The sequence below is a fragment of the Ornithorhynchus anatinus genome, chromosome 11 (assembly GCF_004115215.2).
Source record: "Ornithorhynchus anatinus isolate Pmale09 chromosome 11, mOrnAna1.pri.v4, whole genome shotgun sequence".
NCBI classification, from domain to species: Eukaryota; Metazoa; Chordata; class Mammalia; order Monotremata; family Ornithorhynchidae; genus Ornithorhynchus; species Ornithorhynchus anatinus.
In genome coordinates this window covers 45,108,507-45,126,600 of record NC_041738.1, presented here as the reverse complement: position 1 = coordinate 45,126,600, position 18,094 = coordinate 45,108,507, and the positions used below count along the sequence as shown (strand labels likewise).

Below are 18,094 nucleotides of genomic sequence, written 5' to 3'. Positions count from 1 at the left end.
CTCATCTGTAAAATGGGGATTAAGACTGTGAGCACCATGTGAGACATGAACTGTGTTCAACCTGTTTAGCTGACTGACCCCAGTCCTTAGTAAAGTGCCTGGCACACAGTAAGCATTTAACAAATACCATAAAAAGAAAAAGAAAAAAAAAAAAACTGCCAAGAGTTCCGTGTGGCCGGGTCATAGTTCCCAAATGTTCTGGGATCCAGGTGGGTGGGTCCTGTGATCATTATTTTGGCTAGCCTTGATATCAGTATGGTAACAAGCTGTGTTTGCTAAACAGAATTCTGGAGAAGGAGGTGGTCCCAAGGAATATAAATCAAGGCGGAGGAGTCTCCTTTTAGACTTTTCTGCAGCTGAGACGGGACATTTCGTGTAACATGAAAATATATCTTTCTTGCTCTCATCACAGGAGTCTATTTTTATTCCTGGCTGGCAAATGCACAAAACACAATCAACTGGAATAATGTTTAAAAAAAAAAAATCACAAAATTAGGGTCCAAAAAAAAAAAAATACACGCATCACCCTCTCAGCTCCTCAATCATGCAAAGACATTAGGCTATGTTTTTTCCAGAGATACATAGTCCATTTTAATCCCAAAGTTCTAATTTCAGGTGCATCTGGTCATTTGTGGGTACTAGTGTAAAAGGGCTCTCAATCTCTCTTCAGTAAAGAGTGCCTCTTAACGTCTGCCAGAAAAAAAGGCTTAGATGGAAAAATTTACCTGACTAACGTGCAGCTTTCTGTGTTCAGCCAGCTGTTTGCCATTTTTATATTTGAAAAATGACTACTCTCAGCTAATTCCTGGAGTTAGTCACTCTGCTGTAGCTGACAGCACCTCCCTTTGTTGGCCAAGTGGACCTCTAGACTACTGTCTAGTCTTCAGCCATCTTACCCCTTTTTTCCTGGCCGGCAATTAGGAACATTTGTTGTGCTTTGTTAATTTTCCATTTGAAATGAAAGCGTTTTACTTATTAAACCAGACAAGAAAAACATTTTTTTCTATTCTCCTGTAACTAATCACCCAATCAAACCAAAAACACTCTTTGGTAAATTAATTTTCTTCTCCACTACAATCACTGGTAAGTGGAGCATAATCTGTGCCAGTCATTTATGAACGCATCTTTCCTCAGAAAGGTCAAACAGCAAATCTTCAATCCCAGAAGGGCATACTTAGTCAAAATTCAAATGTGAATCAGAGAGTCAGCTCTGAAATAGGTTACTGCTACATGAAAGAACATCTGTTTTAGGAGACAACCAGGGAAAAAACCACGGCTTTAGGTATCAAAGGTGTGTCAGATTTAAAATAAAACAATCAGAAGAAAAAGTGCTCTTCTAGTGAAGCTGGTATAGTGATATGTTGCTATGTGGAGATCAAAATTGTTTACTTTTGTCCAGTGGCTGGAAAAGTGCATGTGACAGAAGCAAAGGGCCAGCTAAAGAAATTCACTCTTCCCCAAAACTGTTCATTCACTTTCATAAACACCTAATAACATCTCTATTATTATTAAGCCTAACCCTCCTGGTGAGAAAGGAGTTGGGAAGCAGCATGGCCTACTGGACACAGCCCAGACCTGGGAGTCAGAAGGACCCGAGTTCTAATCCTAGCTCCGCCACTTGTTTGCTGTGTGACCTTGGCACACAGTCACTTAACTTTTTTGTGCCTCAGTTACCTCATCTGTAAAATGGGGATTAAGACTTTGAGCGCCTTGTGGGACACGGTGTGTCCAACCTGATTAGCTGAGTATTTTGTCGGGCACATAGTAAGTGCTTAACAAATACCATAAAAACTTTATTTTTTGTAGCTGTATGAAATTCTCCTGGCACCAGATACACTCAGATCTCCTGAAATCTCCCCTTAGTTGTGGGCAGAGGACATGTCTACCAACTCTGTTATATTATACTCTCCCAAGTGCTCAGTACAGTGCTCTGCAGACAGTAAGTGCTCAATAAATACCACTGATGATAGAAGGATGTTGCTCCTGATGAACCTCAAGCTAAGGAAAACTTGCATTATAGTTCACGCGCCTTAACTGACACCTTTTGCAGAACTTATTCTTCCACCATCACGTCACGTATGATCCAGATGACCACACATTGTTGGAAGAATGTTCCTTAATTCCCCAGTAGTGTTCTGCCCAAAGCATGTAGTGAGAATGTGCACTATGGGAGAAGTGACTGTACCGCACATCCCTACATCACAGGTTTGAAAACTTCAAAACTGGGGCAGGAAAATCCCCATGCAAACCACCTGAACAAATCAGCCGTACGCTGTTTCACCCAGAAATGTTGCTCTGCACAGGCTCCGACTGTCGGCAACTCTGAGAACAATCACCATCATATTAGTCTTGTACAGGTAATGTATTTAAATGCGTGCAAAATGGAGTACCGCATATTTCATAGTATTTGTGAATGGAAGATAAGTGGCACATCCCAAGGCTCTCATAAGTTCTCCAAGATTTTTATTATGCAGTAACACTCCTTGACCCAGGGACTAAGTCTTTAACTTTGATTACACTCTCCCAAGTACCCACACAGAGCTTCTCAAAAAAATCTATTTAATAATAATTGTGTTTGTTAAGCACCCGATCACGATCATAATAATACCCAACCGCCTTGGATTTCTGTAGCACTTTCATCTCAGTTACCTCATTTGTTCCCACAGCAACCAGTGGGCTATTATCTCCATTTTATAGCTGAGAAGTCCAAAGGGAGATATGGAGTGACCTGCCCAAAGTCATACAGCATGTCATAATAGAGTTAGGCTTAGAGTCGGCTCTCCAAATGCCCAGGCTTGCACTTCTTCTCTTCTTTCCCAGAAGAAAAGTAGAAGCTGGCTGGGACGAGTGAAGTGAGCAGTAGCAGATATCCTAGAACTACAGACCCTCTTCTGGTCCAGCTGATACCTTGTAGGTACCCCAGCACTTAGAACAGTGCTTGGCATAGAGTAAGAGCTTAACAAGTACCATTATTATTATGATTACTTCATACACACATTCATTCATTCATTCAACAGTATTTCCTGAGCGCTTACTATGTGCAGAGAACTGTACTAAGCGCTTGGACTATATACAATTCGGCAACAGACAGATGGGCATATACAACAGCTGAGCATCATTTTTACTTTCCAGCTTCCTTTTCCTTTGTGGTCTACCAATCAGAAGAGTTCCATCAACCAGTCCTTTCAATATTCAGTCGGTTACTTAGACGAGCAGTGTGGCCTAATGGAAAGAGCATACGTCTGGGAGTCAGAAGACTTGGGTTCTACTTCCTGGCTCTGCCACTTGCTTGCTCTGTGATCCTAGACCAGTCACTTAAATTACCCGTGTCTCAGTTTCCTCACCTGTAAAATGGTGATTTTTCCAGTCATTACCTGTACTCCCTCCCGCTTAGACTGTGAGCCCCATGCGGAAAAGGGACCGTGTCCAACTTCATTATTTTGTATCTACCCCAGCGCTTAGTGCAGCGCTTGGCATATAGTGCTTAACAAACAATTATTATTAAATAGATTTTTTCAAGAAGCTCTGTGTAGGTACTTGGGAGAGTATAATCAAAGTTAAAGACTTAGTCCCTGGCTCAAGGAGCATTACTGCATAATAAACTTGGAGAACTTACGAGAATTTATGAGAGCCTTGGGATGTGCCACTTATCTTCCATTCACAAATACTATGAAATATGCAGTACTTAATTTTGTACGCATTTAAATACATTACCTGTACAAGACTAAGGGCAGAGACCGTGTCTCATATTTTGTATCTCAATTTTACAGTACAATTCTACAGCACACGGCTCCTGGCCGGATATTCTGGGAGAGTGTATACTGTACCTACCCCAGTACAGTACGTGGTACATATTAAAGAAGTGAAAGAGTACCTCTTAAAAAAAAGTTCAGTAACCTGAAAATTGATTACGTGATTTTACAGAAAACATCTTATCTGGGTCAATCCTTTCAGTTAACTGACTCATGATGCAGATGTGAGGTACATTTTCAGTACCACGTTATTTCATGTTGAACTCTATTCTTGTCTACAAGAAGTCTATCTTTAAGAAGCCTGAAGTTGCGCTTTATTATCTCATAAGTCTTGTTTCCAGGCTGAGGTTAATTTCATTTTTTTCCTCCTTTTGATTAACCAATCGTTCCAATGAAATAAACTCAACATATTGTGAACATATGGGTGAGAAGTCTCAGTACTTAAGAGTGTTGAATAGGCTAAGCTTTTAATATGTTATTATAATTTTTTCTTGAGCCTGGAATGTGATGACTAAAAATTCAATTTAAATAAGGAGAAAAAAGTCAAATTGGGAAAAATCAAAATTTCCTTTTTTCTTTTCAATCAAACCCATCTTTCCTGACACAAAAGTTACCCTTGAATTTCCTTCTGAGTAGAGTCACTGATCTTTCAGAAACTCCTGAAGATGAGAAGCTGGCAGTTCTGCTAGCACAATCTGAATGTTTAACCTTAATCATCAATGAGATGCATGCATTTTGTTTCCTTTCCGTCCCTCCCTTGGGCATATGAGCAAGAGAGAATAAGGCTGAAATAAGTCAATTAAAAAGAAGTAAAAGCTTACCCTCAAATCCAACCCAATACACAAATGGTTGTGAGATCTTTTTCTGTGATTTTTAATTAAAAAAATCACTTTATAGGACCAAATATATTGGAAAATATCACGTATGGAGTGTACAATTGTGAATTAAATAGGTATTTGCCTCTCCACAGATTTGAGGACAGTCCCGCTGAACATTAAGCATTTAGGTCCAATCAAGTCATTCATTCAATCGTATTTATTGAGTGCTTATTGGGTCAGGATCTCACTAATGGCGCAGAGGATTCAGAATGGTCCATTCACTTTACTCAACTTGGCCCTACCACTGAAGTTTCAGGTTACTCTATGGAGGGCCTGCTGAAGTGATCCAAAACCCTGTGGGGACTTTTAGAATCAAGCTGGTATCTTGGACTGAGGCCAATGAGAGTGGTTTGATTTACGGCATTCTACCCCTGCTTCATTCAAAGAATGCTACTGGCCAGTGGAGATCCAGCTTCGAGTCAAACAGAGAGTGTCAGATCTGGGAAATAGAATCCAAGGTCAGGACTCACCTATTTTCTCATTTTAGAATCAGGATGAAGTGTAAAAAATTACTTTTTAGAAGAGAAAAGTGAGGAAAAAGTTGGGATTCTGATGAACTGAGCAACTATTGTTAGAACTTTTAGAACAGATTTAAGTGATTTTCACTTACATGCTGTGACTTTTCTGCCACTTCTGACTGATGACAGCTATGGATTCTTTTTAAAAAACCAGTTATTTCCCAAGATGGCTCATTTCTCTCAGCAGTTTGAGAGGGGACCTCCCATAAGCCAATTCTTGCTAACCTTGAAATACTAACAGGGAAGCAGTGTAGCCTCATGGAAAGAGCACAGGACTAGGAGTTAGAGGTCTTTGGGTTCTAATCCCAGCTCTACCACTTAATGCTGTGTGACCATGGGCAAGTCCCTTAACTTCTCTGTGTCTCAGTTCCCTTACCTGCAAAATAGGGATTACCTGTTCTCTCTGCTACTTAGACTGTAAACCCCTTGTGGGACCTGATTAACTGGTATCTGTCTCAGTACTTAATATGGTGGTTGGCACATAGTAAGTGCTTAACAAACACCAAAATTATTATTATTATTGAATATCATTCCCTTTTTTTATGTAAAGATCATCTCAAAACTATCAATAAGAAAATGCATCTAATTTCATTTTAGACTGTAAATCCGTTGTGGACAGGGATTGTCTCTCTTTGCTACTGAATTGTAGTTTCCCAGCACTTAGTACAGTGCTCTGCATACAATAAACACTCAGTAAATACGACTGGATGAATGGATGGTGGCTTGATTTACTTAGATCAGTCTGTTACTAAGTGCTTGGGGGAGTACATTATAACAATTTAACAGACACATTCCCTGCCCACATTGAGCTTACAGTCTAGAGGGGTCTGTTTCTAAGAAGCACTTGCTAACTACAGATCAAGTTTTGTCCACATCAGTTCAAGCTCCCATTTAAATCCATGTTAGTCTTGCCTAAAAAAGCAGCCAATATCAGTCCTGAGATTTTATTTTATTTTTTGCATATATCTCCACTTGAAGGTGGATGCTGGGGCAACCCTAATTTTTAAGAATAATGTCAAGGGATTTTTTTTAATGTTCCAAAATGTGGAAAGAACCTCATTTTTTTTTCCAGTTCTAAACTGCCTCTTGTGTACTACAACCCTATTGGGGCATTTAACTGGCACTCCTTGAGCTGCACACTAAGCCATTTACATTTATTTCTCATTTATTTTTATTATGGACAAACATAGAATGAGTCAAGATTCTGGCCACAAGCAGCTCTCCTCAAAGCCAGGTGCAAGGAAAGGTGCTCCTGATCCAAACACTGGTTGGCTCTGTATGTCCATAATAAACAGATGTGGGAAGAAAATGTGAAAATGTTTAAAGCACTTCATTAGATTTTTATATTTTGAGGTGGCCACAGTTAAGTCTTCCACTTCCCAGCATTTCTCTGAAAAAATAATCTCTGGAATATTCAAGCCTGGGGTGATAGAAAAACATGAGCAAAAATGCACATTTGCATAATCAATTTATACCAAATTAAGCACAAATCCTCAGGGATAATGCGTAGCCCTTAAAGTTTTCCCAGTAATCTCATTGTTTTCAAGAGGAGAACCCTGAGTTTCAAATAAGTCCTTGAGCTATTGTTTTTGGTGGATCTAAGATGAACTTTCAGTGCAAACTATTTTACAAATTATATCACCATCCACTCTGTAAAGAAAAATGAAAATGTTTAAGCTGAAGTTGTTGGCCAAAAACATATGCAAGTAGTTTCTTCATCCAGTGCCTCTTCATAGGAAGAAAGCTTTTTATTTAGAAACTCAGGAAAGCAGTGGCAATTCTAAACCTTCTAAAGATGAAAACTATATAAGATTGAAGGTCATGTGTAGCCATGCTATTTAATGACCAATAAGATTTTCTGAGAAACACAAACACAGTCTTCTATGAATTAATCATCCTCATTTGTTACTTACACCATACTGTTCATGCTGTTTTTTAACCCTGATCCTTTTCTTTCCATAACCACTTTTTCCCAAAGGGAAGAGTAGCATACATGGCCTAGTGGACAGAACACAGGCTAGGGAGTCAGAAAGACCTGACTTCTAATCCCAGCTCCTCCACGTCTCTTTTGTGTGACCCTGGCTAAGTCACTTAACTTCTCTCTGCTTCGGTTACTTCATCTGTAAAATGGGGATTAACCCCGTGAGCCCCACGTGGGCTGATAATTAACTTGTATCTACCCCAGTGCTTAGAAGAGTGCCTGGCACATAGTAAGTGTTTCACTAACGCCATTAAAAGAAAACACTCAAGGATGAAATGTTAATGTGGAGAAAGAACTCAACTTTCAGAGAACGGATCTCTTGCCCAACATTAATAGAAACGAGTTGTATGTGCTTTTGGGCTTTTTGCAGAGTTGATTATGGACCCGAATCTCCTGTTGGAACCCACAGACTGAACATGTCCCCAAGGATTCAGCAAAGAAGCTGATGCTGCAATCGTTCTCCATAAGCACCCCCTATTCCTTCCCCCTGTCTGACAAGGCCGCCAGCCACCCACTTCCAGAACACTGATGGAAGGAGGCTCTGTGCTGCTATTGCTGCCAATCATCCCTTGCCCAGGGCAGAAAGAACCAAGCATCTACCACTCCGTCGCAGTGTACTTTCCCAAGCATTCAGTACAGTGTTTTGTTTAGTACACACGGTAAGTACTTAATAAATACCACTGATTGATTGATGAGCTGTAGAAAAATGGAATGTCTGGGGAAAGGATGCTCCAGGAAAGAAGGGGACATTATTGCACGGAGGGATGTCTATTGCTTAATTTTTTTCAGTGTTTAAAACAGTGCTTGGCACCTAGTAAACACTTAAATACCATGATAATTATAATATTTACCCCACTCATTCATTCAACTGTATATACAGTGCTTACTGTGTGCAGAGCACTGTACTAGGCACTTGGGAAAGCACAACAATAGTGACATTCCCTGCCCACAACGAGCCTACAATCTAGAGTGGAGGAGACAGACATCAATACAAATAAATAACATTACAGATATGTACATAAGTGATTTGGGGCTGGGTCGGGGGGGAAGAGTAAAGCCTCCATACCTCCTCTGTAAGTCGGAGATTCATATGGGGCAAATGAATGATGATGATGCTACTTGCTAAGGGGTTACTATGTGCCAAGCACTGTACTAAGAGCTGGGGTAGATAAAGATAATCAGATCGGACACAGTCCCTGTCCTACAAGGGGCTCACAGTCTAGATAGAGACAGTGGGATTCTCCCAGCTTGAAGTGTGACCTGGAAATCCAGGTTGTCAAGCCCAACATCCAAATGCAGAAGTTTCTAGTTTGAGACAGAAAGAGCGAGTGAGTACTGATCATGTCCAATTCAATTAGTGGAGTCAAAAAGGAAATGGGGACAAGCTTTCTGCACGGCTCAAGTAGCAACAAAGAGAGCTACTAGCCGCTGTTTCGGGAATCTCCTGTAAGTGGTGAGAAACGGCAGTTGCTGATGAAAAGGACTTCTAAGCCTTGGAATAGGTCGGGTTCATGATTTTGGGAAGATGGTAAAGGCAGAATAAATCCAAGATTAGGGAAGAAAAGGGAGGAAGAGAGGGAAGAAAAGGGAGAGGGAAAGAGAAAGAAGGAAGGAGGAAAAGAAAGATGGCCACTTCCAACCCCAAACCCCATTTTTTGTCAGCCACCATCAAGTGGTGGCTGCCACCACCACCACCATCAACCTCCAGTGGTTGCCTATCAACCTCTGCTCCATACAAAAACTCCTCACTCTAGGCTTCAAGGCTCTACATCACCTTGCCCCTTCCTACCTCTCCTCCCTTCTCTCTTTCTACCGCCCACCCCGCACGCTCCGCTCCTCTGCTGCCCACCTCCTCACCGTCCCCCAGTCTCGCCTATCCCGCCGTCGACCCCCGGGCCACGTCCTCCCGCGGTCCCGGAACGCCCTCCCTCCTCACCTCCGCCAAACTGATTCTCTTCCCCTCTTCAAAACCCTACTTACAGCTCACCTCCTCCAAGAGGCGTTCCCAGACTGAGCTCCCCTTCTCCCTCTACTCACTCTACCGCCCCCCCCTTCACCTCTCCGCAGCTTAACCCTCTTTTCCCCCCATTTCCCTCTGCTCCTCCCCCTCTCCCTTCCCGTCCCCTCAGCACTGTACTCATCTGCTCAACTGTATATATTTTCACTACCTTGTTTATTTTGTTAATGAAATGTACATCGCCTTGATTCTATTTAGTTGCCATTGTTTTTACGAGATGTTCTTCCCCTTGACTCTATTTATCGCTATTGTTCTTGTCTGGCCGTCTCCCCCGATTAGACCGTAAGCCCATCAAACGGCAGGGACTGTCTCTATCTGTTGCCGACTTGTTCATTCCAAGTGCTTAGTACAGTGCTCTGCACATAGTAAGCGCTCAATAAATACTATTGAATGAATGAAAGTAAGCATTATTTTTAATGACACCACTCTTCCTCTTCTCCCCACCCCTGAAGTCCATTCATCCACCCTCTCCCATCCAGATTCTTTAAAAAAAAAAACAAACCTGCCGTCCCCCAACAATGTAGTTATCCCTGTAGCTTTCAAAAGACCGATCCAGCCATCCTGTCAGTCTCCTGCCCAAAACTGCCTCCCTGCCTTTTCATTTTTAACTTGTCTGCTGGCTACCCCAGATTTTTATCATTGCCCTACAAGTCCTATCTCCACTACCCTCCCCACTGTACCAAGCAGCGCCCAGTGAGGTTGAAAGAGAGGCTGAGAAGATAGGGAGGGAGGGACAAGAATGAAGGGTGGAAGTGGAGGAGGGGGTAGGTGAGGTCTCCTAAAGCCATAGAGATGGGGTTTTTACAGGGCAATTTAGAAACCATGCTTGGCGGTGGGGAGAACGGAGAGAGTGGGGCTTGGGGAGAAGCAAGGGTCACGGCAACCAAAGGAAAAAAAGGCTTAACTGGTGACAACTGGCAGCAGCAGAGGATTTCTTACCAAAGATGGCAGAGACAGACCCCTGTTGAGTTAGGCAGTCTGACACGGTGCCGATTTTAGGAACTGAAGGTGAGATAAAAGGTTAAGAGAGACTATAACTTCTTGAGAGAAGTGTGTCTGCCTTGAAGCATCCCCATCCTTTGATGCCTCACCCCACATCCTGGCATTTTGAGAGTCTGCTTGATCTTCTCTAAGATCAACGATGAATTCTCCCAACATTCCTAGTACTAGGCAACCTACCTTAGACCACATGATTCCCTGGGGCTTTGGCCGCTTGCAGTTGGTTCTGATCATTCTTGTTGGAGTGAGGATATAATCAACTGTTAGATCATGATCTCCAAGGAGTTCTTCAGATATATCAACTACCTAACGGAACAGAAATTCAGTAAATGGTTTGAAAAAGCCCACTGTTTTACTGGAAACCATTGTGAGCCTGGATGCAGGCAAACCCAACCCACTTTCTGGATGGGCACCCAGCGGCTAAACCACTAAGAAAATCCAGTTCTGGCCACTTAACCATCCATGATGTAACCACAATATGAAGATGACAGAGAAAAACACACACACACACACACACACTGGGGCAAGGAAGGAGAGCTAGTAATTTTATTTAGTTTAATACAAATTACCTGGCAGTCGTGCACAATGGTGATCACTGGTGTCTCTTCCCTGACTGCCCCCAATAACACCATCATTGCATATTCCATATCAGCGTAACCTTCCCCTTTACCTATTCTCCAGCCTGCAAATCAGCACACACAACAGAATGCAATGTTGAGCCAAAGCAACAAGGTACCTGCTTTAGGTGTCTCCAAAAAGGGTTGGGATGTTCTCCCCAGAGATGACTGGAGTGAGCTCCAGGCCCATTTCGGCTAGTCCCCAAAAATGTGGGCCAGGAGATGGGTTGCCCCAGCTGGAGAGGGAAAAATACACAAACCCATCATGGCCCAGATTGTGCGGTGGGAATGAACGGCGACGGAAAGGTTTTAAGAATGTATGAGTGTGAAGTCTGGCACTTTCGTGGGAATTTAATTCCCTGTAGTGGATTTCCTAACCAAGAAGCGACTCTCTTAACAAGTTCAATGTAGCTATGATCAATCCCATATTCCACAAAATGGGGTTACTAGAAAAGTGATTTGACCAAAAAAGGTAAGTCAGTGATGGTACTGGAAACTAAATCTAGATCCATACCTTCCAAAACAGTAACTGACAATTCAACAAACGGTTCACTTCTGAAGCAAGAGAGAGTGAACTTTACATTAAGTTTAATCAGGACTTCACAATAAGTTTTATCAGTCTCATCTTGTGTAATGATCTTAATCTGCACCCCAAGACTCTGGGCCAATCAGGAGTCCCTTGAGATCCTAAGACTGTGTACATGGCCCAGTATGGGCTCTCATGACCGAATGGAATTCTAGGTCTACCCGTAGGAATTTCTGATAATTCCCTTAAAATACCTGAGCTTTTATTCTTTTATCTAAAAGAAAAGCTTTTGCCTCCTAATTCGGAAACCAGTTCCTTCCTTGGGTTTGTGAAAGGGTGGGTTGTAATAGAGTAGATTCAGCTATTAGAAGTCAGGAAGGGCAATCAGAGAGTGCTCCCATAATAATCTCCATTCTGTGTTTTCCTCCCAAGCCCCGACCACCTGAATCCTCCCTTCCCAATTTTCTTAGCTCCTACCCCTCTCTCAAACCCCACCCCGCATCCTTTCAGAATCAAGGGCTTAACATTAAGTCTTTTTTAATATACTTTACAGTCATGTTGGTAACAATTAGAAATATATCTTACAGATCAGCAGCATGACCTGTGGATAAAGCATGGGACTGGGAGTCAGATGGACCTGGTTCTAAATCTACTTCCACTACTTGTCTGCTTTGTGATCTTGGACAGGTCAATTAACTTCTCTGAGCCCCAGTTACCTCATCTGTAAAATGGGGATTAGTGTGGCGACCACATGTGGGACATAGACTGTGTCCAACCTGATTAGTTGGTATCCACCCCAACGCTTAGTACAGTGCCTGGCTCATAGTAAGCACTTGACAAATACCATTTACAAAAAAAGATCTCGGAGATGTACGCATTGGCTTACCTTTATGCTTTTGATTTTGACATCCTGTTCACTCCTACTGTCATGAATTTCTGGGGATCTCTCTTTGTCTATTCCTTGATTTATTAGCACCCTCCCTAACCTGGCTGTTAATTCTGCTGCATCCCTAACATTTCGTACCACAATAGCTAACGGACCTTCAATGTTTAGCAACAAACTCAGGACACTATCTCATTTATGCTACAGATCCTACTAAAAATCTCAGATTGTCTCTCTGTGACTATGCAGAGGTGGAACTGAATTATCAACAAAATAGATTAAAACTGCCCAGGGACCATATCTTCCACAACTCCATTTTAATGTACTTTCCCCAGTATTTAGTACAGTGCTCTGCACTTGGTAAGCACCCAATAAATACCAGACAGCAGACAGCAAAATAGTGGACAACCACATCTCTGCTAATGGGCTGACCTCAGGCAGAACCTATAATTCAGCAGTTAAGCATCAGCGTAGCCTTGTGGTTAGAGCACGGCCTTGGGGAGTCAGAAGGACCTGGGTTCTCATGCCGTCCCTGTCACTTGTCTGCTGTGTGACCTTGGGCAAGCCGCTGAACTTCTCTGAGCCTCAGTTACCTCAACTGCAAAATGAGGCTGTGAGCCCCATGGGAGACAGGAACTGTATCCACCCCAGTGCTTAGTACAGTGCCTGGCACATAGTAAGTGGTTAACAAATACATTATTATTATTACTATTGTATAATCGGATCACTTTCCAAAGGAAAAGCCACAGAACACACAAACTGGCCTTGTGACCCACCCATAGCATATGTGGGAATAAATCCAGCAATAACCACAGGGACTTCGCTGCTTAAGGAGGTGAGAGGGCGAGAGAACCTGTGGTGCACAGAGCCTTCTCTCTTTGGCAAGGAAGAGCAGCGCTCGCCTTGATGACTGAGCACCCTTCGTCGCTGCAGGGAGGAAGGGGAGATTCCCCCAGAAAAAGCCATGCTAACATAACTTTCAAAGAAAAAACAATTCACCTGCTCTGTTGGCAATGGGAGAAAGGCCCCTGCAGGCACAGCAGGAAGGTTCAGGGACAGACACACTCCGATGTTCAGGAGTCTGCTTCTCCATAATAAAAACAAGGTTCGGAACCCGATGTTTTTCCATTTACTGGAGCCGCTCCAAAACCAACTATTTACCAACTCACTGCGAATAAATTTAGCTTCAGCTCTGGTTAGTTCAAGAACAGTGAGAAAGCCTTCACCACATGAGAAGGGGATTGTCTTTGTAGAGTGTACTTTTTTCCTTTCAGAAAGTGCATTGAGCAGTGGTGAAAGGTGCCGGTGGCCCACTTAATCCTTCTCCTCGCCGCTGACACTGCCAATAAGGATTTCACTTACTGACAAATGGGGTGGTTTAGTGACATAGGCGTGGGTCCAGCAGGAACTGCCCTGAGAAGACACAGCAATGTGTAAGAGCACAGTCAGTCAGTCGATCGTATTTACTGAGCGCTTACGGAGTGCAGGGCACTGTACTAAGCGCTGGAGAGAGTATACTAGAACAGACACATTTCCGGCCCACAACAAGCTTACAGCCTGGGCACGTTCGAACGGCAATATTATGAAAAAAGCTCATATTGGCAACAGGATGTTTTTCATTCCTACCTTTCTCCGAAACAGCCACAGATCCTACCACAACCAAATCCACTAGAATTCTGGAGTCCAACCCTATGGGCACACTGTAGTCCTTTACTCCCTAAAATGAGAAATAAAACAGAAAATACGCAGGTGTGAATCTGTTGTACAAAACAAATTAAGGCAATACACTGAAATGAAAATAATAATAAAAAAAGTCAGCCCACAACGAACACATTCAGGAAATTATCAAGAAAAAAAATCAATTCAGAACAAGTTCTTATTTCCCAAGAAATTCAGTTCAGTCATATAACATCCTACTATATTATAATTATATATTACAAAATATAATATTACATATTATATTTAATTCATATAAATCGAAGCTGTGTGGATGAACCCAACAATGTGTCAGGAGACTAGGGTTCTAGTCGTGGCTCTGCTGCTTGCCCACTGGGTGACCTTGGGCAAGTCACTTCACTGGGTCTCAGTTTTCTCATCGGTAAAATAGGGATAAATAACTACTCTCTCTTATACTAAGAGCCCCATCTGTGATAAAGCCTGTGACCAATCCGACTACCCTGTATCTACCCCAGTGCTTAACAAATAGTAAGCACTTAATAAACTCCATCGCTATTAATCAATCAATCATTATTTCCAGGGGTTACAAGGCTCAATAAGGACTCAATCCCATTTTCTTTATCCTCCGTGAAATGCAATTATCCCTGGTTAGGAAGTCAAGGCTATTAAGGCAGGCAGACACTGATATTCTACACAAGTGGAGGCCTGCATTCAAAAGAACAGGGAGGCTGAAAATGCTCAAGGAACTCAAACACTGAGACAAGAGACTTCCCGGTGGTCCAGGCCACGCTAATGCCACTGGTCCCAGAGACTTGCACCCTCATTCATTCATTAAATCGGATTTATTGAGCGCTGTACTAAACAGTTGGGAGAGTACAATATAACAATAAACAGACACATTCCCTGCCCACACAGAGCTTACAGCCCTGGGGGGGGGGGGGCGGCGGAGAAAGACATCAAATCAAATAAATTACAGATATGTGCGTAAGTGCTGTGGGGCTGGGAGGGGGGAAGAACCAAGGAAACAAGTCAGAGCGACTTCAGAAGGGAGTATTGCAGCTTTGCTTTTTGTCTCTTCTCTGAATATGAGGGCACTTTGGGGATGCTATCTTTGGAAAATCATAAGCATGCAGGGCAGAATATTACAGGGGCTCTGGGAGACACCAATCTCTCTCGTACTCACTGTCTCTGCAAGTCCTCCCATCATAAAAAATGATGAAATGATGCATGGACAGAATTCATCTCTTATCACCCAGGATTGGCCCACAGGGACTTCTCACCTTCCAAACAGCCCTCAGACAGAAAAGTTCCAAGGTCCCTAGACTAGATAGAAAGTTTATATAAATTTGCTAAAAGGGCTAGGAAGAATGCTCTATGGATTAGGCACCACCTCAATCAATGACAATGAATTAGTACAGTGTTCTGCATATGGTAAGCGCTCAATAAATACCACTGATCAATTGGCTGAATTGCATCTATAGTGTCACAGTGCCTTCTGTTGGTTCTTTTCATTATATTGGTTTCCAGTTTAATGTCCAATTATTTTTGGGTTCCGTATATACCGTTTGGTATATTTATCTATTGTTAAGTGATATGGCTGTGCTCAGGGTCTAGTTTAATCCCTTTACTAATTTTGGAGGCTTTGGAAAGTCATCAGCTTCCCTGTGGCTATACTTTTTGATCGATATGATAGCAATAACATATTTACCAAATTATAGTAATGAGTTAGTAACAAATCTCATTGGGATCAAATTTGAACTTTTACCCATTTTTCCTTCCTCTCCTGAAGCTCTGAATACAACGAAGATCCTAATTAAAATATCAGACATACAAAGAGCGTTTTTTTTTTACCCTGGAAGAACACAGGATTTTTATGGTATCTGTTAAGCACTTACTACGTGCCAGGCACTGTCCTATTCGTTCGTTCAATAGTATTTATTGAGCACTTACTATGTGCAGAGCACTGCACTAAGTGCTTGGAATGTACAATTCGGTAACAGAGAGAGAACATCCCCGCCCAATGACGGGCTCCCAGTCTAGGGAAGCAGCATGGCTCAGTGGAAAGAGCCGGGGCTTGGGAGTCAGAGGTCATGGGTTCGTATCCCGGCTCCGCCACTTGTCAGCTGTGTGACTGTGGGCAAGTCACTTCACTTCTCTGGGCCTCGGTTCCCTCATCTGTAAAATGGGGATTAACTGTGAGCCTCATGTGGGACAACCTGATTACCCTGTATCCACCCCAGCGCTTAGAACAGTGCTCTGCACATAGTAATCGCTTAACAAATACCAACGTTATTATTATTAATCGGGGGAGATAGACGGCAGATCAGAACGGAACGAAACAAAAACAAGACAACAAGATCACGATAAATAGAATCGAGTAATACGGGGGTAGGTACAAGCCAATCAGGTTGGACATAATCCTGTCTCACATGGGGCTCACTGTTTCTTAAACAATTTTTGTAGGAAAATGTAACTGGAAATAAGTAACAGCCTTTCTACCGCAGTTGAAAACCTCAGGGTGAATCTGTGAAAAATCACATTTTAACACTAGAGGGCACCAAAGTACTAGGCTTCCAGGTTCTCCATCACCTCGCCCCTTCCTACCTCTCCTCCCTTCTCTCTTTCTACCGCCCACCCCGCACGCTCCGCTCCTCCGCCGCCCACCTCCTCACCGTCCCCCAGTCTCGCCTATCCCGCCGTCGACCCCTGGGCCACGTCCTCCCGTGGTCCTGGAACGCCCTCCCTCCTCACCTCCGCCAAACTGATTCTCTTCCCCTCTTCAAAACCCTACTTACAGCTCACCTCCTCCAAGAGACCTTCCCAGACTGAGCTCTCCTTGTCCCTCCACCTCCCCTCCCCCCCCTCCACCTCTCCGCAGCTAAACCCTCTTTTACCCCCATTTCCCTCTGCTCCTCCCTTTCTCCCTTCCCATCCCCTCAGCACTGTACTCGTCTGCTCAACTGTATATATTTTCATCACCCTATTTATTTTGTTAATGAGATGTACATCGCCTCGATTCTATTTATTTGCTATCGTTTTAATGTGATGTTCATCCCCTCCATTCTATTTATTGCCATCGTCCTTGTCCGTCCGTCTCCCCCGATTAGACCGTGAGCCCGTCAAAGGGCAGGGACTGTTTCTATCTGTTACCGATCTGTACGTTCCAAGTGCTTAGTACGGTGCTCTGCACATAGTAAGCGTTCAATAAATACTATTGAATGAAAATGAATGAACTATTTTTTCCATTGAAAAAACAAGTTATTCAGAACTGACAATTTGGAACAAACTGGAATAAGTGTGTTACAGGGACTTGAAATCGCTTTTGTTCTGCTTTCTGTTTTGCATCTTTATTGAGAACACAACAGACCAGTTTTACAACACTATTCCTGAGCTGCACAAGATGCACGAATTTTGAACTTTATGCCCCTTTGACAAGATCCCACCTATAAAATCATTCGGTGGCATTGCAGTCAGTTACCAACTTAGCTATGCTTCTTTGGTGAGAATGCTGCCCGGATAGGGAACTCGAATGACACCCTTTTGGGGATGGACTAGTACTAAAGTAGAACTCCATTCCCAAACCCCAAGCACGATGTAAGAGGCAAGTGCTGTAGGAAATTAATTCATTCAATAGTATTTATTGAGCACTCACTATGTGCAGAGCACTGTACTAAGCGCTTGGAATGTACAATCCGGCAACAGATAGAGACAATCCCTGCCCATTGACGGGCTTACAGTCTAATCGGGGAAATGAAACCGCTGTCTCTCAGTCAGTGTCTCTGTAACCCAACTGGGTCCCTTGCTGCCTCTGCTCTCTTGAAATGCTGAGGCTTATTTCACTGCAAGAGATAGGATGATTTATATCCCCTCCATGGACAGTGCTAAATAACAAAGATGACTCTTATGCCCTGCAGCTGTGCTCAACGTCAGGGAGTGAAAAGGGACTTCTGAATCTGCTATAACATAGCAGGTGTTAGCAACTGGGAAGGTGTGCGTGTGAGATGTGTGTTTGGTGGCAAAAGGGGAAGAGGTGATGGATGAATTCATGTATCAAAATATATGTTTGAGTAAGGACCTTTATGTGTGTGGGTATTGTACACAAAATATATATATTCCCCCTCTAATAATAATGTTGGTATTTGTTAAGCGCTTACTATGTGCCGAGCGAGCACTGTTCTAAGCGCTGGGGTAGACACAGGGGAATCAGGTTGTCCCACGTGGGGCTCACAGTCTTAATCCCCATTTT

At 42.9% G+C, this 18,094-nt stretch overlaps 1 protein-coding gene across 4 annotated transcripts in view; it reads right to left on the bottom strand.

Moving 5' to 3' along the window:
* MTHFSD (methenyltetrahydrofolate synthetase domain containing) overlaps positions 1-18,094 on the bottom strand; it is a 33,981-nt gene that overhangs the window by 5,003 nt on the left and 10,884 nt on the right. For all 4 annotated transcript variants that reach the window (XM_039913533.1, XM_007672735.3, XM_039913534.1 and 1 more), the window contains exons 5-7: positions 13,798-13,888; positions 10,715-10,827; positions 10,326-10,451 (exon numbers count right to left, since the gene is read on the bottom strand). In XM_039913533.1, the coding sequence (XP_039769467.1) occupies positions 10,326-10,451; positions 10,715-10,827; positions 13,798-13,888 (330 nt within the window). The remainder of the gene's footprint in view (positions 1-10,325; positions 10,452-10,714; positions 10,828-13,797; positions 13,889-18,094) is intronic.